Source organism: Taudactylus pleione, unplaced genomic scaffold, assembly GCF_031769625.1.
Source record: "Taudactylus pleione unplaced genomic scaffold, aTauple2 ptg000017l, whole genome shotgun sequence".
Lineage (NCBI taxonomy): Eukaryota > Metazoa > Chordata > Amphibia > Anura > Myobatrachidae > Taudactylus > Taudactylus pleione.
In genome coordinates this window covers 12,081,781-12,106,751 of record NW_028284419.1, presented here as the reverse complement: position 1 = coordinate 12,106,751, position 24,971 = coordinate 12,081,781, and the positions used below count along the sequence as shown (strand labels likewise).

At 41.4% G+C, this 24,971-nt stretch overlaps 1 protein-coding gene across 1 annotated transcript in view; it reads right to left on the bottom strand.

The window, feature by feature from the left end:
- Nucleotides 1–262: 262 nt before the first annotated feature.
- The window catches only part of LOC148540809 (uncharacterized), a 236,858-nt gene continuing 212,149 nt past the window's right edge, over nucleotides 263–24,971 (bottom strand). The window contains exons 23-26 of the mRNA XM_088481969.1: nucleotides 13,142–13,412; nucleotides 10,712–10,876; nucleotides 4,305–4,541; nucleotides 263–1,356 (exon numbers count right to left, since the gene is read on the bottom strand). Of these exons, the coding sequence (XP_088338095.1) occupies nucleotides 263–1,356; nucleotides 4,305–4,541; nucleotides 10,712–10,876; nucleotides 13,142–13,412 (1,767 nt within the window). The remainder of the gene's footprint in view (nucleotides 1,357–4,304; nucleotides 4,542–10,711; nucleotides 10,877–13,141; nucleotides 13,413–24,971) is intronic.

The window sequence follows — 24,971 nt, the reverse complement described above, 5'->3', positions numbered from 1 at the left end:
ATGTCCCACTCAGAATCAGACCCATAATGTTATATCTTGCATAAAAGCATAAACATTTTGTGTCCCTGTAACCTAGATCAATATAAAAAGAATATTTAGAGCATACTGTACTGCCGTAGTAACATCAGCTATGTAAAAAGTCTCTTCTGCAAAATCATTTCTTTTTTTTTTACATGTTTTGTTATTTGCATTTTGGTAAAGTATCCTTATGATGAATATACCTGTATATACACCTGTAATTTTTTTTCTATGTTTTGGAGTTTTAAGCTGTGAAATACAATCTACTTCTGTGTCTTTTTATACAGTAGACAGTAATACATATAATTACACAGATCAGAACTGCTGCAACACATACTATCACTACTACAACAGTTATATTTATATTATCTGCAGGGGAACTAGCAGTTATTGTAGTTCCTGGTTTACTGTTAGCAGTTGTGTGCTCAGGTAATGGTGTACTTGTAGTGGGTGGCAGAGTAGTTCCAGTGGGTGGTAAGGTATTATTAGTTGTTCTGAATACTTCAGTTGGTGTTGTAATGTTATTAATTGGTGGTAGAGTAGATCTAGGTGGTGGCACTGTATTATTAGTCGTTCTGAATACTTCAGTTGGTGTTGTAATGTTATTAATTGGTGGTAGAGTAGATCTAGGTGGTGGCACTGTATTATTAGTCGTTCTGAATACTTCAGTTGGTGTTGTAATGTTATTAATTGGTGGTAGAGTGGATCTAGGGGGTGGCACGGTATTATTAGTTGGTCTGAATATTTCAGTTGGTGGCATAGTGTTACTAATAAGTGACACTGTGTTGACAACTGGTTGGCCAGTGCTGCCAGTGGATGGTTGCATGTTTTCAGTTGGTGTGCTACTGCTGTCATGAGGGGGTGAACTGACACTAGGCTGTGAGAGACTAGTGTCAGTAGGATGTAGAGGACTGTCTGTTGGTGGGTTTGTACTGACAGTTGGTATGTCACTAATACCAGTTGGAGACAACATGCTATTGGCTGAGGAGCTGGTACTGTCATGTAGTGTGGTGTTCTCAGTTGGTAGAGCAGAATTTTGAGTTTGTAAACTAGTGCTACCAGTAGGAGGTAAGGCACTAGTAGATTCTGAAACTGTAAATAGGACAGCCTGTGCTATATTTGAAATATGTGATTCCTTATTGTCTTTATCAATGGCAGTCAGTGCAAAATAAAGAACAATTACATTATCTCTAACTACATCTCCTGGTACAAACGTGAATATTTCCCTGGATCCAGCGAATAATGGTGTGATGTTGGAGACATTAACTGAAGCCGAGTTTCTAAAGTTGTCTCTGAGATCTATTGGACTGGTATTCATGCGTAGGTCATATCTTGACACTAAAAAAATCAAAGTAGCAACACACACAGTGAGTTATGGATCAAGCGTATGTAAGCACAATAATAGCCAGTTGCATCGCTGGGTTCGGTTACGCTCAGTGCGGCCAATAGACTGCCGGTGATACACATGCCTGAAAAAGGGCCTCAACAGCAATATAGTCGAGGCAATTTGGTGTCACAACCTCGGAGAGTGACACCTGGTATAGTCCGCACCCTCCCTAGTGGCGCCACTGATAATAGGTCTTAAAATTTGAATTCAGATTACTATTAGAAATTATGGCCCTCATTCAGAGCCGTTCGCTATTTGCGTTCGTTCGTTCAAAAACAAGGGGTGGCTATTCAAATGATCCGTTCGCACATTGCAGTCTGTTCACACCTCTAAGTCTGAACGAGCGAGCAAAACATACGCTCGTTTATTTGTTAAAAACGCCCCCTGGCCGCTCGCACCATACGTCATGTCCGCTATTTATTAGATTAATCGAGTACATCAAACAGGATATGAACTGATCGCTATTCTTGTGGTTGGTTTTTTCAACCGCTATTTTGCGAGCAGTTCTGATTTAAAAAAAACCAAGTGACGTGGTCAATGACGCTGCTGGATTAATTATGCACTCCCTTAAAACGCCAGTTTTGACCTTTAAGCACGCCTGCGTTCGGATCTCCACTCCCCGTTTTCAAGCACCTTCCCCTGTTACCACCCACATACGCCTCATTCTGTCACTCAAAATAGCAGGCACTTGCTATATTACGTACAAACGATTTTCAGCTGCACTGACTGGTTCGCGCATGCGTACTAAAAACCGTACGCATGCGCAGATGTGCGAACATCGCTCGGAACGAGCGTACTGCCGCTAGCGAGTGGCTCTGAATGAGGGCCTATATTTGATTTTACAATATGTCATATTTATTAGAAATGTTTAAAAAGCGTCAGGTATGACACCCTCTCTCAATAAAAACAACAGTTGCAAAACTGTTCCCCTTTCTCTAGCACAGTGGTAGTTCACCTGTGACTCCAAACTGTCCTAGAACTATGCTTCAGCCTTCCACAACAGCTGGAGATTCAGATAAGCTTGCTTTATCACAATGGTCTCATACTGTAGATTTTACATTGTGCTATTTATTTGCAATCCAGTCTTTAGGAAAACATTATCCTCAGGATTTGTTTTAAGGTTAACTATTGAAATATAGCTAGTTTGCTAACATAATTTTACAATTTTCAAATATAAGCAGAAATATGGTACTTGAATTGTGTCAGTAGCTAGATGGCCCGAAAATATCAGGACAAGCATTCCTGCCTGACAGTTTCAGCATACAGATGATGTTGCATACATTGATACTGCATTCACATTAATGAGGCAATCAAATGTATCATAACCAATACAAAAAAAGCTTGAGGTTGAAAAACGGCAATTGTGCAAACGGCGTATTTTAGAACAGAAATTCATGCATTCATTTAAAGATAGCCAAGGCAGACTCCATCTAACTTTACAAAAACTACACTAATGTCATTTGACATATTTACTAATATTATTTTTACTAAAATAATGTGAAAACAGGTGTATTTTATTTTAGTTTCACTTAAATGTATTAAAGGGCTTTTGGAGCAGTTTTCATAAACAAACTACTCCAAGCCCTTAAATTTGCATTCTTTCAGTAAGTATATCGCATTTCCCATACTCTGTTTCAGATTTTCTAACATAAATAGTGAAAAAATACCGGTAGGGAGCCCTGCGATAATAACACTACCTGGAGGTGTCACCCCCCACCAGTTTCACCTATTTCAGCTCAGCCTTCCCTGCCTGCTAACAAGGAAAACAGAGCCTGGAGTAGGGTTCTGTGATAAGCCATGTGTGTCTCTGATAGACCACAGGCCAATTACAAAGACAAAAAAATTTAAATAAAACAAAAAAATAACACTTACCTGCATCGGGGCTGGTGATCGGAGAGCCCCTCTGTGGCTCCGGTCACCTGATGGCTGGGCTCCTGGTTTGTGATCCCGGTCAGATGCTCTGTACTGTAAACCGAGATTCCAGTTCACAGCACAGAACAGCTGACTGGGATCATGGAGCAGAAGCCAGCTTATAGGAGTCCCAGTGGAGATCAACGTGCAGGTAAGTGCAGGTAAGCTAAGGGGGAGGAAATTGTTGTGGGGAGAGGAAATTGTCGGGGGGGAGTCGCGAGGTGGGGTAGCCTGGGGACCATGTGCAGGCACAGTCTCAGGGTATTTTTTGCGAAAAATACCCAGAGATGTGCAAGTAGAGGATTCGCAGGGACTGTTTATTTTCTGGCAAACTCTGGGCCTCATTCAGAGGCGGTCGTAGGATGCAAGCGGTCGCTCAGAAACAGGGCGGCCGCTTGCATCCTGAATGGCCGCCTCCATGTCGGTCGTTAGGCTGTGGGTTAACACCCACAGCTCTAACGACCGCTAAGGGAGATGGTCGTGATGGTCAAGACCATCGCGACCATCGGGGCTTACGACCAGACCCTAGGGTATGGTCTCGTCAACCTTAAGCCCCAGGGAGCTTCCTGCTCTGTTTGAGCAGGAAGCTCCCCACTGATATCACTGATGATGTGGGGACGCCCACAAAACGGCAAGCGTTCCGAAAGGGCACGCCCGCTGCCCGCCCAGCAAACGGAGCAAGCTGTCAATCAACATCAACAACTACCTCCGTCTGCTTCGAGCCCGCTAACGACGGGTGATCCGTCATTAGCGGGGGCTCGCGCATGCACACGATGGAGCCGTCTCCATCGTGCGCATGCCCTGTGGACCAACATCGAGTCGGTTGCGAGTGCTCAGCGCTCGCGACCGACTCTGAATAAGGTCCTCTGTCCCTACATGCGATTTTTGATACATCCTTAGGAATTTGGGCGATATTATCACATTCCATCCACATCTGATTGTGATAAATATGCCACATAGTCTTCAGTTCTTTTCACTTTTAGCTTACCCCTTCCTTGGTCCAGGTCATCTCCAGTTGCTGTCCAAGACAATATAATTGAGTTCCCTTTTGCTTTTGCCTCCAAATCAGTTATTTTTCCAGGACTGTAGATGATATTTTGTGCATTTGTTGGCACATTATTTACTGTAAAAAAGCCTCCTGAAATTATTCTACTTAGTTGACCCAAGGTAACGTGAGAGTCAGCATCATTAACCACAGGTCTTGGAGGGTTCATAGAAATTGTACCTGGAATAAATATAATAACAGTAATTAAATAAATAAATATAAATAATCATATATATAATCTTTATATTTATTCTACTATTCTTTTGGCTCCACAAAGTTTCTGCAGTGCCGTACATGGATACACAGTAACACAAAAACATGACATATAATACAGAAATATTACTATTGAGATCGCTAGCATGGATAAAGCCTCCTAAAACGGAAGCAAAATGCGTCAGTAATACCTACTATTGATATTGTCACTACCTTGCCGGACTATACCTGACCTCAGCCAGTTGTCTTAATATACGGCATGGGAGCTGTGCACTTATAAGTGGAGATGAAATCCCTAATACCTGGATCACAAAGGCAGCTGGATATATACAAGTCCGGTGAGAGCTATGTGACTTTATTACAATACATTATTATAATCTGATACCTTGTGAGGAAATCCTTTATATTGCGGACTCAGGGCCTGATTCAGAGCCGGACGCTATTTGCGGCCGCTCGTTCTAAAAAAGGGGCCGGATATTTAAATTGAGCGCTCGCTCTTTGCGGTGTGTTGACGCCTCTATGTCTGAGCTATTTTGTAAAGACGCCCCTTTGCCGTTCGCATCACACGTCATCTCTGGTATTTATTAGATTAATCGGAAACATCGAAAGGCATCTGAACTGCTCGCAATGCTTGTGGTAGCTTTTTCTTACCGCTATCACTGCGAGCAGTTCAGGCTAAAAGACAACCAAGTGACGTGGTCGATGACGCTCCTTTACTAATTATGCACTCCCATTAAACGCCCTTTTGACCGTTAGGCACGCCTGCGTTCGGATCTCCACTCCCCCGATTTCGAAGCACCTTCCCCTGTTACCACCCACAAACGGTACATTCTGTCAATCAAATTAGCAGCCCCTCGCTGTTTTACGAGCGCACGATTTCCGACTGCAATGACTGTTTTGCGCATGCGCATTACGACCCATACGCATGCGCAGTTGTGTGAACATCGCTCACAGCGAACAAGCGGGCGCTTACGAGCGGCTCTGAATCAGGCCCTCAGTGCTGTGTCTATTTATACAGCTATCCAAGGATTTCTGGAGTGGTGTTCATATATTTATGCATTTATCATATGCATGATTACATGTTTTATATTGTTATTGATATTATATGCTTTTTACAAACTGTATTTTGAATTGATTATTGGCGTCTTGGTTTTAATTTCTGTCATGTCAAGGTATCCCAATGTTTTTTGATTACATTTAAAACACTAGCGCAACATCATTCTAGCGATCTCAGTTGTATTTTCAACTATCCTCGGATAGTTTGTTTTTTAGTAGGTTCACAAAAACCTACAGGTGTGTGCTGCTATATGATAATTATATCTATTTTTACCTAATTTTGACTAGCGCCCAGCTTTTTGTTGTGTTGTGATAAATATTACTATTCATAACATGCTAAATGTACTACTTAAAAATGCATGTCTGTTTAAAGACATTTATATGTACTTGTCTTCATACCTACAGTCAATGGCTTATCTGTAATGAGTACAGGGTGCCTAGGACAAGGGGGGGGGGGAGGGCAGCACTGCACATCCTGCACCCTTTGTATTTACTTAGCTGGTGGCTGTGCAAGAAATCACTGGACATGTAGCCAGTGCCATATTTACATACAGTAGGTATTGACGGAAGTTTGGCATAGTCACTATTATCATCTGCGCATGCGCCAGAGGCAGCACTATTTTTTAAAATGCCCAGGGCTGTAAGGAGCCAGCCCAGGGAAAGGGGGCGTGGCCTCACCGTGGGATATGTGGCCACGCCCCTTAGGAAAATACCCTTTTTGCAGCACTGCAAAGTGGCGCTGTGTGCTGGGGAGAATGGGGGGTTTTGAGCCCCTCAGCCTGGTGCAGATCCAAGGGGGGTCTTCCACTGCAGCCCAGTACATAGCAACATGTGCTGGACACTGACAGGTAAGAGGGGGGAGGCAGTGTTGGACCTGGACCCCCGCGGTGCCTCTACAGCAAGCCCAGGCCAAGGTAGTACCCGCTCCCTCCCTCTCTCGGCGCCCATGAAAATGCCCCTACCTATAGTGAACCCCATATACAAACTTCATATATATTTGGATTACGTGCTTCACAAAGACTCACATAGATGCAACTACTGTAAGTTATGTTACTTGTACAGTATAAGAGTTGTAATATACATACTATATGAGTCAGACATACTTGATTATATAGCAATAAACCACTTTAGGTAGTGCAGGTGTAATTTAGGACTTCTATGAGTCTGAGACATGGACCCCTGTGCAGACCAGATTAACAATGGGTTGGATGGGACTATAGCTCCAGGTCTCCACATAAAAATAGGCTAATAATGATGACAGCATAGTCACCAGCTGTCCACATAGTTGGCTATAAATCCTAAGTATTAAAAATTGAATTTCTATTTTCTTCACAAAATAATGCAATATTTCTGTTTCTACTAATTTGTGGACACATTGGGGCTTATAGTGTATGGGGTGTACACACCCATATGGCACTGGCCACACCCACACAGCACAGGTCACAGCTCCTTCCTGATCATTTTGAGCCCCAGGCCTATGTGGCACTTAATTCGACTCTGCCTTTGTAACATAATCATCCCACAACCCTTCTTCAAAGGACCATCAGGGGATAGCTACATTCACAGAGAGTATGAGCTGGCAGTGGTAATTGTTGTGAATTCTGAGAACTGTTCAAGAGAGGTAGTAACTTCTGAGGAGGGAAGAGAGTAGGGGGGAGTGCATGAGAAGCAAGACATTAGGAAAAAAGAAGATGTTTGATGGCACACAACAGATAGTAGGATACCAGGAGGAAAGGTCACAAGAGAAAAATAAAGCATTGGTAATGGGACAGAGCAGAATGAAGGAGCTTGTGAGAAACGGTAAAAAAGAGACAAACAGCACATTAGGTTATATTATCAGCATTAGTTGTCTGTTCGTTGAAAGCAGGCTACTGTTCCCGGATCCAGTTCTGATTGATAGAGGTTTGGCACCATGATTTCAAGCAGCTACTCAGTATTTAAAGGTGTCTCACCTAACAGTCATTGTTAGGTGATTAGTCTTGTTAGGTTATTAGTCATCTCATGGATGCTTGCTTCCTAAGTCCTATGCCTGTTAGCAGTTCCTTCCATACTTGGATATCCCATGGTTGCCTACTCTCCTGGTTCTGCTGGGAGCCTCCTGAAAATTGGGTGGTGCTGCCAGCCCCCAGCAAGAGAAGCAAGAGAAGGCAACTCTCCTGGATTGGCCGTCGCCCCCCGTGCTCCCCCCACCCCCCATTGCACCCACTTATCAAGCACCATTGTAGCCCAGAGGGGGCAGCCCGTAAGTATGGGATACCCTGTTACCAGACCTTGAACCGGACCTGACCTGCATCTGCCTTTGCTGTGCACAAGGCCATAATTAGTGGTGTGTTTCTGGTGCTGCCACACAGGACTCTGTGGGTGGCACAATCACTGCCTCATGGCCCTTGCTTCTGGCTAGCAGAGTGCCACCCATAGCCTGACCGTCCTTTGAATGCTACAAGCAGATACCCTGCCATGTATACAGCTGCAATAACGTGCTTCCCGAGTGCTGTCTGGCCCATCCCCATTTGCACAACATTATTGCATCATGCACAAAGCATTAAAGCCCTAATGTGGCACTGCCCTGCATACTTGTATACCCCATTACCAGACCTTTGCTCAGGCCTGACCTGTCTCTGCCTTTTCCCTGCATACTTGGATTTTCTGTTACAAGGCCCAAGACTGAACAGTGTTATGTTCTGGGTTATTTGTGGACCCGGGGTGGTAGCAGGAGCAATCACAGAAGCGGGTTTGAATATAAAACTAGGTTTTTTAATAGGTGCTTGAGTAGAAATAAAATATGGCAGTAAATAAAGGTCCAGGTATATATAAACATGCACTAGAGTTCTGTGGTGGGAGTAATGGGTTAATGTCCAAGTAGAAACAATTAGAACTGTCCAGGTGTGCAGGTAGTGAGACTGGAATAATCAACCAGGTATGCAGGTAGTGATGCAGGAAATAATAAGCCAGGTATGCAGGTAGTGAACTAAGGCAAATGAGCAGGATGTCAGCAGGCTCAGGCACTCAGGTATGGGCAAGGGTGGTGGAGGAAGCGGGGTAGTCCAGCGGAATCTAGGAGCTGACAGGCAGACTGGCAGACAGTGAATTTCACAGGAACAGGATAAGCACAGAGAACTCCCTCTCAGCTAGGCTGAGATACACGTTGCACTGATAAAGAAGGAAGGCACTGAACCTTCCTAAATACCCCATGCCGTGCTGTTACTGGCTGGAGGGAACATGTGACTCACCAGGATTGGCCAGCCGCATCACATGGCCAGAAGGCAAAATGGCGGCACCCATGCCAAACGGAACGGAGAAACCGCCAGGCCTTACCAGCGCAGAGTGACAACAGGCCCACACAACAACGCGCGCAGCCAAAGCCCCCCGCCAGACACCAGCTCCGCCACCAGACAGCCCGCGCCACAACGACCTCGCTGGTACCACCCGCATAGTGCCATGCGGAAATACCCTGGCAAACAGGACTTGCTATCTGTCGGACTCCACTGTTCTTATCCGCTGTTCAGGATAACACTATTCTACAGTGGACCAAGTCTATCTACCTGCTTCTTTGGATGATCCTAGAAAAACTACATGAGCAGGTGAGAGACTTAATTACTTATCTGAATTCTTGTGTATGTAGGCTTTACTGCATTAAGGAACCCTGTACTTGCATAAAATCATTATTTCTAGTATCCTTATGACAGTTATGTACCATGTTGGGTGTAAGCATTACTAACAAGCAAGGGCATAGAGAGTCGTGCCGGGCCCTGGGGATGGGGGTGTGGTCACATCCCCTTAGAATAAAAGAAAAATAATTTTGCAGCGTCGCGGGGCACTGTGAGCCCCTCAGCCCGGCACAAAGCCAGGAGGGGGCAATCAATGTGATTGCCCCGCCGCAAGCATAAGAACAGCTGCTGCAGCCCAGAACAAAGCAGCGTGTTCTGGGCTGATGTGAGGTAAGATCGAGGGGGGGTGGCACCGGACCAAGGCAAGGGTAATTAGTACCTGCTTCCCCCCTCTCGGCACCCCTGATAATGAGTGCGGAGTGGCTTTCCTACTCTGTGACCAATCATTTAATGACTATAAAATTATCATAACTTAAAAAGGTACTTACCTGGCTATAGTACCAAGAGAAAACCATATCTGTACCTTTCCCTCTCCCCTCACACATTTAAAATTTTAATTAGAAAAAATAGAAAACTATTCTTGTCAAAATCTGCACAATGTCAGGCTTAACTGCATACTTGCCTACTCTCCCAGGACTGCCGGGAGCCTACTGAAAATTGTGTTCCGCTCTGGGCACCCCACAAGAGTAGGCAAGTTTTCCCGGAATAGCAACCCCCCCCCCCAAACCCCCCCCCCCGTGATCCCCCCGCGGGGGTGTGCGGTCCGGGGGGGCTAAGCTGAATCGCATCATTGTAGCCCTGCCCCCTGCTTTTCAATGCAATAGTATCGGCATTATAAAGCAAAGGGTGGGGCCGTGATGATGCGATTGCACCTGCATGCCCCCGCACTGCCCAGTTAAGCTGCCCCCACACCCTCTGTTGCACCAACCTTGCAACCCCCTCCCGGAGGGGGCTGCCAGAATGTTTGCAAATATGCTTAACTAGTGACAAATGTTATGATACAGTAGGAATCGTTATCATGACTGTAGATACGTCTTACTATAGAATGCACAAATAGTGTCAAAATATAAACTTCATCCTACATGAAGTATACTAATGTCATTGCATGTAACCTATGAGTACCGGTATGTCATCATGTTAGTTTTCATTAGGAGAGTGTGTGTACTGTAATGAATAGAGCACCCCCTACTGTACAATTATTTACAGACAACTTGGATTTTTATGATTTACATAAAAGCACACTCCACAGCCTTCTGTCTCTATAACAACATGGAATATCTGGTTTGCTGCTAATATCTTTATCTTTTGAATTTGGGGATACATTACATCAAGTTAATTTATGAAGTATCACCTGTACGGGTATATATAAGAATTTGAATATAATCAGTTATCAGAATATTATACTGTATGGAGAAGAGTGCTCTCATACAGTATGTGATTTTACTATGTTGTATTAAATGTAACATTACATACCATTTCCTGTATATCCAGGAATGTAATGGCCACGATTTATAGGCACTGCCAATCGGCTCGCTGTGTCCCCACCCTCAACACGTACTTTTAAGCTGTATCTTCCATTTTGGGTGAAATTGGTGAAGTATTTAGAGTAGATGCCATCATTTTTGGCTATATCAGCACCTAATATTAAAAATAATGAAAAATACATGCAGAATTAATTAGTTTTGTACATTAATGAATATGACATCCAATGTAGATCTGTTAGATAGTATTTGATGTCCTTGAATTTGATATGTTTGATAGTATTTGAAGTCCTTGAATTTGCTTACATTTGAAATAATACAGCAAATATTGCACTGGTACCAGCAAATAGTATACTGTACATCTATCCTGAATTAAGATGAATTTGTCGCCAGGGGGTAAATTTACTAAAGTTCGATTAGAGATTAATTTTTATGAATACCTGAAATCTCCTGAGATCGAATTGAACAGCAAAATCCCTTAGCAAATCTCAAATTTACTAAGACTGGATTTTGCTTTTGATTTTCAACTCAAATTCGATCTTGTTTCAGTTTAAGAAGGGATTTACTATTCGATTTTGTATGTTCATGTCCAAATCGAACAGCAAATCCCACTCCAAAATTAACTTCAAAGCCCCAAATGAACTGCTTCATGGTTTCATTTTCAGTATGAGCAGTTCGATTTGACAGAGATACATGCATACATCAGCGAGATGCATGCATGTATCTTACTGTAAAATGCTTGAAAGAGTTAATGTTTAAAAAAAAAATGTCGTGGGATCCTGCACTAAATACACAACCAGCCCTGGACTTTCAGAGCCAGTCCTGGTTGTGCAAATACAGGGAAAAAATTGCGTAGGGTTCCCCTGTACTTAGCACAACCACTACTTGGAACCCCAAAGTGATTCTGAACTGGGACTCTGGGCCTGATTCAGAGCCGGATGCTGTGAAAGAGCGCTCGCTCTGAATCCGGGCGTTTTTTTTTGTGTGTGCTTATCTGTGGGTGACCACCCACAGCTATTGCGAGCGGCCAGGTGATGGTCGCGATGGTCTCGACCATCGCGACCATTGAGGCTTGCGATGAGACCCTTGTGGTAGGGTCTCGTTCCCGCAAGCCCCAGTGAGCTTTCGGCTCTATTAGAGCCGGAAGCTCACCCACTGACATCACGAGTGATGTCAGTGGGGCCGCCCCCAAACGGCAGGCGTTCCTTCGGGAACGCCTCTGTTTGGCCAGCCACCCCCCTGCCCGCCTACAAAACGGGGCAAGCTGTCAATCAAAATCGACAGCTGCCCCGCTTTGGTGCGAGACCCGTAGCGACGGAGCGCCCGTCACTAGCCGGGTCTCGTGCATGCGCACGTCGGAGCCAGCTGCGGCATGCGCATGCGCAGTGGCCAAACATCGACCAGCTCGTGAGCGCATAGCGCTTGCAAGCGGGTCTGAATCAGGCCCTCTGTTCGGCTCGGAACCCCTATGTGCGGGTGTGTTTGGTTTACTCAGAACCCGAACCTCTCATCTCTAGTAAATATGCATCTCAGGCATATTTCATATTTCACCTATTGTATGTCAGCAAAGATTTTTACTTGACAATTAATTGAAGTACATGATATACTCTTTTCACATTATTATTATTATTATTATTATTATTATTATTATTATTATTATTATTATTACAGCTTGAGTCTCCCATATCCAAAATGCTTGGGACCTGGGGTATTTTGGATAACGGAATATTCTGTATTTTGGAATATTTGCATATCATAATGAAATATCTTGGGAATGGGACCCAGAATGCATTTATGTGTTATATACAATTTATACACATAGCCTACAGGTAATTATTTACAATATTTTCAATAATTTTGTGCCTCAAGCAAAGTTTGTGTACAGAAATGAAATTCATTTATATTTTATATACACCTTATACACACAGCCTGAAGGTAATGTTATACAATATTTTAATAATTTGTGCCTTAGACAAGGATTGTGTACATTGAACCTTCAAAAATCAAGGGTTTCATTATCTCAGTCATGCCAAAAATAAGTCCGTATTTCGGAATATTTGGATATGGGAGACTCAACCTTTATTATTATTATTATTATTATTATTATTATTATTATTATTATTATTATTATTATTATCCTTTATTTATGAAGTACAAATATATTCATGTTATACAAATATTTTGGTTATGTAACCAAATACTTTTCTGATATCAATTCAGATGTTTAAAGTAATTATACTTTTAAAGGTAAAGGATACAAGAAATATACAGTATGTTGCACTATAACAAATCATGGATTACAAGGCAAATTATATGGCTATATTTTCTGACCTGAGGCAGTGTCCATTTTGATGGTCAATGGACTTAATTAAAGATCATTTTTGGACCCAACAGTATATAAATATATCCTGGAAACATTTACCTGCTCCATTATCCAGAAGTTCTAGACTCACAGAGTTTCCACTTTTTACTTCAATAAATGCTGTCACTCTTACTCCCGTCACAGGCAGTAGACCTTGATACACTGATGCATAGACAACCATTGGGTCGGGGTAACTATTCGTGTCCTGGTTCATATGGACATTTACAGTAATCGGAGGCACATTTTCATTCACAGTTTTAGATGTCACTATCACACCCACTACTTGATTCTTGTTAAGGTTATTACAAAGGTTGTAATGCCAGGCTCCACTCTAGAAAGAGAAACAGTCATTACTACATTTGATCACATTTTAAAAGGAGAATGCTTATAATGTGTAAAAAGAGAATATAAAGTGTGTCTGTTGAATGAGAGGTTTGATGGGAGCTTTACTCCGAGGGGTATGTTTACTAAAGTGAGAGTTTTTTTAAGTGGATATGTTGCCCATAGCAACCAGTCAGATTCTACTTAATATTTAACTAGCACCTTCTAGAAGATAATAACTAGAATCTGATTGGTTGCTATGGGCAACATTTCCATTTCTAAAAACTCTTACTTTAGTAAATTTACCGCCTAGTGTTGGTCATTCCCACCTTTTTATTGAGGACTATTAAATAGTAGTTCCAACATATGGCTTCCATCAGTTTTACATTATAAACCTAATCCCATGTAACTTGAGGAGTTTATATAATATTGAAGAAAGCAGTCAGAATCATAATGTCGACATTCACAATGTCGACAGAAGAAGGTCAAGATTGAGACTGTCAGCATGGTTAACAAGTCGACATCTTTAATGTCAGCAATTGCGAAATGTTGTCATTGACAATATGGTGACATTGAAAATTTTGACATTGTCATAATGTTGGCACTTCCATTTGGTTTGTGCTTAGGGTTAGCATTAGGATGACATTGAGGGCTACCATTAGGGTTAGGCTTAGCATTATAATAACAGTTAGGGTTACCATTTGGGTTAGGCTTATCATTAGGATGACAGTTAGGGTTACCAATTCAGTTAGGATTAGTGTTGGGATGACAGTTAGGGTTACCATTTAGGTTACTTTTAGGGTTAGTATAATAGGGTTACTATTAAGGTTAGTTTTAGGATTAGCATTAAATGACAGGGTTACCGTTTGGGTTAGGGTTAGCATTAGGATGACAGGGTTACCATTAGGGTTAGGCTTAGCAATAGATTAAATTTAGCATTTAGCATAATCTAATTTAAAATTAGATTAAATTTAGCATTATATTGACAATGAGGATTACCATTAGGGTTAGGCTTAGCATTAGAATGACAGTTAGGGTTACCATTAGGGTTAGATAAAGAACTGACTGGTATGGTTAGAAAATTGCGACCATGCCAGCTAAGTGTTTAAGCAGTGAAAGGACTGCTCTATTTCTTTGTTATACCACTACAATAAAAATGATTTGCAAAAGAAACAAAGCCGCACTAGCTTATCAAAATTCTTTGATAACCCCTCTGGTCTATATACATATGTGGGGAGATTTATCAAAACTTGGAGAAGGATAAAGTGGGGAGAGATAAAATACCAACCAACCAGCACCTAACTGTTATTTTTCAAACACACCCAGTAAAGTAAGGATGGGCAAAAAGCGGCCCCCCAGCTGTTGCAGAACTACACATCCCAGCATGCTCAACCACAGTTTTGCTTTTTGGCCATGACAAAACTCCACAGTTTGGCCATGCTAAAACTGTTGAAAAGCTTGCTGGGATTTGTAATTCAACAACAGCTGGAGTGTCGCTTATTGCCCACCCCTGCTGTAAAGTGACAGATAGGAGCTGATTGGCTGGTACTCTAAAGAGGCCTATCAATTACACGATTTTGTGAACAATCCAACCAAAACCAGGAGGTTTTGGACGCATTGTTCACAAAGTCGTGTAATGGATAGCCGGCAAGGACCAGCTATGCGCTGGGTCCTTGCCGACCCCGACTATCTACTGACCATGCCCGTCAACCTGACAACGCTCATCAGGTTCCACATGTTCAGAGATAGGAGGTCGGACTCCTGCACTGAATGACGTTCAGTGAACACTGCTCAGTGCAGGCACCGCACCTCGGCGACCTGAAGGTCTGAACGCTAGACATTCAGTCTTTCAGGTCGCCTAGTGCATAGGCACCTTTACTCACTCCAATTTATCTTTTTCCAAACTTTGAAAAAGCTCAGCCATAATTATTTATTAGTTAGGCATTGGTGCAGGCTTACTGGTAGAATTTGGCCATATATAGAGAAAATAAAAGAACGGTAAGTGCAACCGTTCCTTACTGTGTTTTCTGCCGTCAGGGGACAGCAACAATATTTTCCTCAGACTAAACCTTAATTACAGCAGATATAACTAAATACAATACTTTTACTGAAAAGCTTAAAAGGAACTGTGACTGCATAATTGTTTGTGGGCATAATAACTCTCACGCTGGGAAGATTATTAATTTGACTGACAAGGGAAACCTTTGTTTGCAATATTTTATTTAATGGGAGAAAAAAACATTTTACACCAGAGAAACAGTAGATGTCTTACTGAAGTACACACTGAGGTAAAAATAACAACAGTTATCATAATTTATAAATGTTAATGAAATGAAAGAATTAATATTGAAAGCCTGACACATTCTTTCTTTTACTGCCACAATATTGTTCTCTGAGAATAGAAAGTAAAAGTAATTTAAAAAAAAAAAATTTTTATTGACTGGGTATAAAAACAATAAATATTAATGAAGAAAAAAACCTGCACAGGAGTACTATTATAAATAAATAATAATAATAACTCATAATTGATGCACCCAAATTTACTCACACGAGGGGGTATATTTACTAAAGGTCACATTTCGGTTTGTTTTTGGTGTATATGTAGGTGATTTTCAGTCAATTTTGCAAATCGGGGATTTAATAAAGGCAAAATTTACTATAAAATCGACTGTAAAACCAAATAACGGCCAAAGTCGACCGTTGACCAAACATTGATACTTTGCCATAGACCACTACAGGATTCTCTCATTAACTAACAGTCGAATTGGAAATCGACTAAAAATTCACTTCAAAACCTACTGAAAAATCCCCAAATAAATGGACTATTAAAAAAACCTGTACATTTTAGGTTCTAAACTCCATTTTATTGGTAGAAACTTAATTATGATGCCTATTAAACACATACAAAAAATTAGGCTAGACAAAAAATAAGACAAACTTCAAAATTACAATAAAATGACAATACAGAAATTCACAGGATAAAACTCTCATAAATAACTTTTTAAGCACCAACAGTATATTAAATCATCACACTCCTGCTAAACAATCCTCCCTCCTCTCTCTCTCCACAAAACTTGCTTTCAGTCTGCATGTGTGTGTGCCAGCCTTTTTATGAGTTTCTGTGGCTTGCAGTGTATGTGGTATGTTTTGCTCAATAGAAGTACTGTACATAAGGAAGTGTTTGTCATTATTTTAGGTGATTTTGTAGGTGATTTTGAAGTGCACATTTCAAATCGACAATTTTTACACTCTTGAAAATTGACCTACATTGCATTTGTAAATGAAAGATTTGGTCAGTGATTCATTGTCACAGCGTCACCGAATCCAGGTCTTGCTTACCTGTTCCGGCGGTGCTGGGGGGTCTGGGCTGGCGTGGGACAGTGGGAGGGAGATCCCCGGCGCTGTCCCCCGCTGTCAGCTGTTCGCCTCCTCCTCCGGCAGCTGTGTGCAGGCGGCCGCGGCTCCCATAGGAGCAGGCGTGCACCGCTTTGTATAAGATTTAAAGAGGCAGGAGCTAGTATAGGGAATATTGATTGTGGCTGGGGTTGAACTCTGACCTTTAAAAGGAAGTTCCTGGGAACACTCCAGTGCCAGAGTATAGGGTCCATTACCATACTCCAGCATTCCTGTGCATATCCTGACTATTGGTTCTGACCTTGGCTTGCTCGTGACTCTGATTCTGCCTGACCCCTGGTTCTGCGTTGATATCTGGTTCTGACCTCGGCTATTCCCTGTGACCCATTTACGTCTGCTCACTGGTATCATCTTGTCTGTTTGGTTCTGACCCAGCTAGAAGACTACGCTAAGTCTCCTGCATACCAACCAAGTTCGACAGCACCTGAATAGGGAAACCTGTGTGTCGGACGCAACCAAATCCATACCTTTTTGCGAGGGTCCCTGGTGAAAACCGCCGGCACATTAGACTTCGCGCCTCAGGAATAGGTCTAGCCAATTCCCTGAATACGAGTAGCATCCACATTCCGTCCAAGAGTTTGTGACATTTATACAGTCGATTTTGAGTTGATTTCAGTCGATTAAATCGACTCAAAAATTAGTTGACTCAAAAAACTATTAGTAAATATACCCCTAAATATAGAATTATAAATAATATGCTGTTGGGAAGTGCTCCCTAGAATATGTTTGAACTAAACACAAGAAGCAACTATAATTATTCTTGAATTGGGGCACTCAATTTTAGTAATGATATTAAACAATAACTTTTATTTAGGATAGTTTAAAATGAAACAAATGATAAAACTCTTATGTGATGTAAAGATTAATAAATTCTAAAAATTGTGGTTGTTAAAACAATGGGTAATCTATTAATAATTGGAATCTTAAGGGGGCTATCCATTACACGACCTGAAAAACTAAATGTCTAGCGTTCAGTCCTTCAAGTCGCCGGGTGAGGTGCCCGCGCTGAACGGCATTCACTGAACGTCTTTCAGTGCAGGATCCCGACCTCCTATCTGGGAACATGTGGAATCTGACGATCATCATCAGGTTGACCAGCATGATTCGTAGCTAGTCGGGGTCGGCAAGGATTTGCACGCGCATGCACGCGCATCGCTGGTCCTTTCCGGCTATCCATTAGACGACTTTCTGAACAATGCGACCAAAACCTCCTGGTTTTGGTTGGATCGTTTAAAAAAGTCGTGCAATGGATAGGCCCATTATATGCTCATATTATTTAACAATCTGTGGCTTACTCTTATGTCTATTATTATAAAGACCTCAGTAAAACAATTGTATCCAAAATGTTGTAAATGTTTGTTTTGATTCAGGGCTTCACATGATTATTGCAATAACCTCAAATGAAACAATTGTATATTTTAATATGTATTTATGTGTAAACAGTATCTCTGAAATGCCTATGAGCAAGTTGCCTTTTATGCTTTTAGCATTGCTTATTTATGCTGAAATACTGCTTGACTTTTAATAACCAGATAGATTGTATAATTTTGGCATTTAGTTGCAGAGAATAAACTGCAAATAAGAGTTACGGATTTTGTGTATTTCAAAGAAATATAAAACATTATGGTAATAATTTATTTTATTTAAATACAACATCAATTTATTGGTGAATTTTCCAGATTTTTTGTGTTATACACTTAAAAAATAAAATACAGTGGTAACAATACAAACTTATACCATTTAACCTATGTTTGTATCACCGCCCACCTAATGAATGAAACTCTCTCTCCATCTCCTCTGTGTGTGTGCGTATATGTATATATATATATATATATATATATATATATATATATATAGCTCAACATAACGGGCGGCACTCCTCGGCTTTCTTATTCAAACATCAACAAATCTGGTTTTAGTTAGTTAGGCAACTAAAACCAGATTTGGTGATGTTTGAATAAGAAAGCCGAGAAGTGCCGCCCGTTGTGTTGAGCTGGATTTGGAGATGACATATTTCCCGGGGAGGGCACCCAGGTATTTAAAGAAATGTTTTCCGGAGTGCAGGTCTAAACAAAGCACCATTATATATATATATATATATATATATATATACACACAGTATATATATATATATATATATATTCCAAATAGGGTGGCACTCTGTAAAGAAAACAACAATGTCTCTGGTGTCCTCCGTATTAGAACTTAAGCAACAGTCCCAAGCATATCCAACAAGAACGGCGGCACTCAGATCAGAAATAAGCAGTTACAAGCAGGTAAGTGTTCTCCAACATTTTGGAGCTGTATTTACTGCTCCATCTTCAGGGTACATAATATATATAAACAAAATCCACTTACTTTATACCACCACCATCACACCATGTGTATTGCGGCTCCAAGCTTCCGGCAGCATCCAAAGGGATGGCGCACACATGTAGCGGTAGCTATGGAGACCGCTAAACAAAAATGTGCAACATAGCAGGTGAAGCCAGGTCATCAAGAGAAATGTTGCTAACATAATAAACATGTTTCAAATATACACAGTGACACATGCCACATAATATCAAAATCGACCCATAAATGTGTACTGGATCATACTAGAGTAACAAAATTAAGCAATCACAGATATACAATTACATGCTATATATACCAGTGCAGATATACATGCTATATAAAAAATACAACCTGCAAATATATACATTGCAGTTCTATAATGCTAAAAGCCTCAACCACCATATATATGAAGTCAAAATGCAAGCCATCATCCCTAAATCATTATCAACCATCCAATCATTATGTAAAAGCATCCTGTAATCATAGGAAACAATGGAGTCATAGACTCTCTTTCAACCCTTAGGCGCCATAGTGCCCAGTCACTAAATCCATTGTATCTCACACCTCAATAATTTTAAAGACCTATCACCTTTACAACTGGATCCATGGTGGACATAATGAACATTAGCATCCCTATAAACGAGGGGCCAGGAGACTACGTGAAAATTAGGACAGGTCTCCATTTAATTATTCCACTAGTGACTCTGAGAGTGTTCATAGTAAAGATAATTGCAGTAGCAGCCCTTTAGGGGAAACCAGTGGCAACCAGGTATCAGACCGCGGAGGACATTCACCAGACGTGGTCACCAGTGGTCGCTGACACAAAAAAGCAGGGAGACCACACCTACAAAGGAGGAGATAGTGTTTGACTTATCTTCCCATAAATTTACTGAATTAGAGATGTCTATTTTAAATCGTGGACTTTCATTTGTTCCTACGGCCAGATTTGATGGATTGAGGTGGGAAATTAAAAATTACCAACTAAATAGAAAATTAAAACTACATGAGTTTTTTCATAGTTCTACACCTCCACCTCCATCCATCCACAATCAGGCCTCTGATATACATGTTCAATTATGCAAACTGTTGGGCAAATCACGTTTTGAGCCCACTTCAAAAAATACTGCCATCAAAACTTTTTTTTACATATGGTTGATAAAGATGTACATGATAATGTAGCTGCTGGTGATTTAACTTCATTGTCAGCAACTTGTCCGCAGGGGAGTGGAAAGCACTTAAGAGTCTCGCTGCCTATACCAACATTGTGATTCGCCCTGCGGACAAGGGGGGTGATGTGGTTGTACAGGATCTGATACACTATAAGTCTGAAATTGAGAGACAACTCTCTGATATTGGGGTTTACAGACAGTTGGGTTCAGACCCTACCTTAATCTTTAAACAAAGATTGATAGATAGACTGACATTGGCTATGGATCAGGGTATAATCCCCGAGTAGTTGGGTAAAGCTTTGGTCCCGGAACATCGATCACCCCAATCCTATACACCTTGCCCAAAATACACAAGAATCTGAACAATCCCCCGGGCAAGCCGATTATCTCTGCTCGGGGTTCATTGTTTCAGGCTACCTCAGTGTTTCTGGATTTGATACTTCAGCCTTACGTAATGGAGCATCCTAGATTTTTACTGGATACAACCATGTTTTTGAACAAGATCAGTGAACTAAGGAATGTTGGTAGAAGCAGTATTACTACTAACAGAGCTCTAATAGTGGGTATATAGTATAAAATGAGCAGCTGTAAATAAGAGGATGGTCAGTCCTCAATCAATAGCACAAATAGAACCAAACAAGGATGAACAGCGCTCTATAATTAAAAGTAATATGCAAATTTAATAATAATACCGGGTCATAACCCAAATCACACAGTATATAGCAACAATAATAAATAACAAAAAATAATAATAAAAAATAATAAATGAATAATTGCACAAATCTTGTGTATATCTCAGTCCGCAACTTCTGGTCACAACTTATTGAATGTCCTTATGCTGAATGTTAGTAAAGATGAATCAATGTCCAGCCAAATAATTACCCAGTCCAAACGCCACACAGGTGAGGGGTCCGCTTAATGAATGTTGATGTGAGGGCAGATGCGGTTTCCCAAAGCGCAGACGTGTGTAGAACTTGATGGGACAGGTCCGGTGTCCAAATATTTGGGGTCCAATTAGCGATGTAGCAGTTCGCACAATGATGTCCCCAGGGCACAGGTCCAATGGTGGATAGGTATAGCACTCCTCATAGATAAGCACAGCAATGGATGGTATCGTGCATAACGTTGGACCAGAAGAATATCACAAGATGTAACAGCCGATTCCCTTAGGGAACCGCATCTGCCCTCACATCAACATTCATTAAGCGGACCCCTCACCTGTGTGGCGTTTGGACTGGGTAACCATAATAAATAAGACAGTCCTGTTAAATTGACCTTTTGTGCAGACCATGAATGTGTTAACTATTTGGACATGCAGGTTAGACTCTGTGATGGAAAAATCTCTACATCACTTTACAAACCTACAGATAGAAACTCCATTTTACACTCTGGCAGTTTTCATCTGAAACCATTAAAATTTTGCCTGACCTATTCACAGTTTATTAGGGCACGTCGAATCTGTAGTGATGACCTCTCTGCTATAACTCATATGGAGGCTATGAAAGCAAAGTTTCTGGTGAGGGGATATAGGACCTCATTCAGAGTCGGTTGTAAGCGGCCGCTCGGTCGTACGCATCCGATGTTTCCAAACCACGCATGCATACGGTTAGTTGTGCGCATGTGCGTATGAGACCTTGCGATCCAAAATGCTGTCGATCGTACGGCTTACAAGCAGGAAGTGGCTTCCGAGAGTTGATTGACATGAAAGGCCGTTTGTGGGTGTTGACGGGGGTGGTGGTCTAAAAACGCAGGCATTCCTCACCGTTTTCAGGGCTTTTCAGGTGCATACATAAATTTCCTGCTATGACTGACATAGAAGGCCAGAAGTAGTAAAACATCACTCTGCGAGCAGGTTAGAGGCCTGGCTGATCGTACAGCTTGAGGTTGGGTATGTGCTCTCTCAAGCCCCAGAGTACAATCGATACTATCGAATGTGACTGATGTTATGTTTGATATTTCTATGTTGTGCCACACAATGCAAGCAGCTAATAATCGTTTGTTGAAGCTAATAAAACTGCTAATTGGCTTGTAATTGATTCAGTTGCATTTGCATTAGCGGATAATAAGAATGCATACATTTCATGGGGATGGCTTATTCTATGCGTTTTTTTGTTAATTTTTGGAGTAATTTGCACACAACACAAGCGGCCGCAACCATCAGAAGAAAATTAACATACAGCGACAGACAACGATCGACTCGATCGCTAGCTGCTATCACTTGTTAGCTAGAGGAGGTGTTTTGTTCATGTATGGGTGTCACTTTGGTTGCGATCGCCCGGCCGTGCAATTGTTTTTTTTTCTCATTCTCGATCGTTAGGCGTACGACCAAGCGGCCGCTTACGACTGACTCTGAATGAGATCCATAGTCTTAACTTATTGGAATCTGCCATGAAGAAAGCATATAATTGTCACATGATGAACTTTTGGCATCTAAGGATGACGGTCCAGCCAAAAATTATACTAGGATGCCATGGGTGGAACATTTTAACACGCACAGTGAGGTGATTAGGAAGGCTACTAACAAATATTGGCCCATTGTTATCTCTTATCATTATTTAAAATTACAGCAGAGTAGAATTATGCCGGGTTATACATTCCGGACGTAACATAAGGGATTGGCTAGTCAAGATGGACATCTCAGGAATGGGTTCCCAATCTAGTAGCCATTTCTTACGTTTAAGGAATGGCTGTTTTAAATGCTTGAACTGTCTGACATGTCGTTACTTGACTACCAGTAAGAGTTTCTTCCACCCACACAGTGGTAAAAGATATAATATCAGGCATAGGGTAACATGTACTACCAGGTACATTGTTTACCTACTCACTTGTCCCTGCGGTCTTGCCTATGTGGGTAAGACCGATAGAAAATTCCATGAACGAATGGCTGTACATCGGTCAGCCATTCGTGCGGTTATTTCTGCAGGCAACAGCGATCAGCCAGTTGCCTTCAATTTGCCCATGCTGGGCATAACATGGCAACCATGAAATATGTCATTATTGACCATATTCCAAAATCACCACGAGGTGGTGTTAGGTCTTTAAAATTATTGAGGTGTGAGACACAATGGATTTAGCGACTGGGCACTATGGCGCCTAAGGGTTTGAAAGAGTCTATGACTCCATTGTTTCCTATAATTACAGGATGCTTTTACATAACGATTGGTATTGATGGTTGATAATTATTTAGGGATGATGGCTTGCATTTTGACTTCATAAGTATGGTGGTTGAGGCTTTTAGCATTATAGAACTGCAATGTATATATTTGCTGGTTGCTTTTTTATATAGCATGTATATCTGCAATGGTATATATAGCATGTAATTGTATATCTTCGATTGCTTAATTTTGTTACTCTAGTACGATCCAGTACACATTTATGGGTCGATTTTGATATTATGTGGCATATGTCACTGTGTATATTTGAAACATGTTTATTATGTTAGCGACATTTCTCTTGATGACCTGGCTTCACCTGCTATGTTGCACATTTTTGTTTAGCAGTCTCCATAGCTACCGCTGCCAAGTGATGACGTTGCGTGTGTGCGTTATCCCTTTGGATGCTGCCGGAAGCTTGGAGCCACAATACACTTGGTGTGATGATGGTGGTATAAAGTAAGTGGATTTTGTTTATGTATTCTATGTACCCTGAAGATGGAGCAGTAAATATAGCTCCAAAACATTGGAGAACACTTACCTGCTTCTAACTGCTTATTTCTGATCTGAGTGCCGCCGTTCTTGAAGGAGATATATATATATATCTAGAAGACCAGCACAAACAAGTCGCAGCACTTGCTTATACCTTGACAAAGGGACCGGTGCGTCCCAAAACGTTGGTGGTGTCACAGATGTGAGTTTAATACAGATTTATTACTTTAATAAATCTTCGAGTGCTGCGACTTGTTTGTGCTGGTATTCTCTATGGATGTATCCTGAGGGCACCAGAATTGCTGTAACCCTTTAGGAGAGTGCCAGTTATGTGTCGACATAATGACACTGTTGACCTTCTGTTCCTGTCGACCTTCTTATTCGACCTTTAATGTGTCGACTTTCAGACCCTGTTGCCCTTCAGTCCCTGTCAACCTTTTGCCTGTCTAACTTCCATTGTCTACCCAAACATTGTCTACCTTTTTACTGTAGACCTAATGTGTAAATCTACAACTGCTGGGGGGGCACTTATTGCCCACCCCCAATTTAACCCTTTCAGACTAGAGATGGGTTACACCTCTATAACTAGACACATTTTAGTGATAACAATATTGACAATTACAGATTTTCTGAAAAAAAAATGTAAATACATTTGTGTGTTCTATTGTACATGCTGGTATAATCTGAAACCCACTTTAAGGAGTAGCTTGCATTGCAAGTATATTGGGCAATTACAGTAGACTGATTATGCAACTACATAGGCTTCCAGCAGATATCAACAAGGGCTGACTATTGCAAGAAATTGTTTTCCAAATTTGTGTAAGCTTTCATATAGTTGTGACTACAGTTCAGAAATGACTTACTCAAGGAGTTGATGTTTGCCTGATCTGCATCTGATGCTGCATATTCCTAATCTGCATCTGATGCTCCATATGCCTGATCTGCATCTGATGCTGCTTATGCCTGATCTGCATCTGATGCTGCGTATGCCTGATCTGCACCTGATGC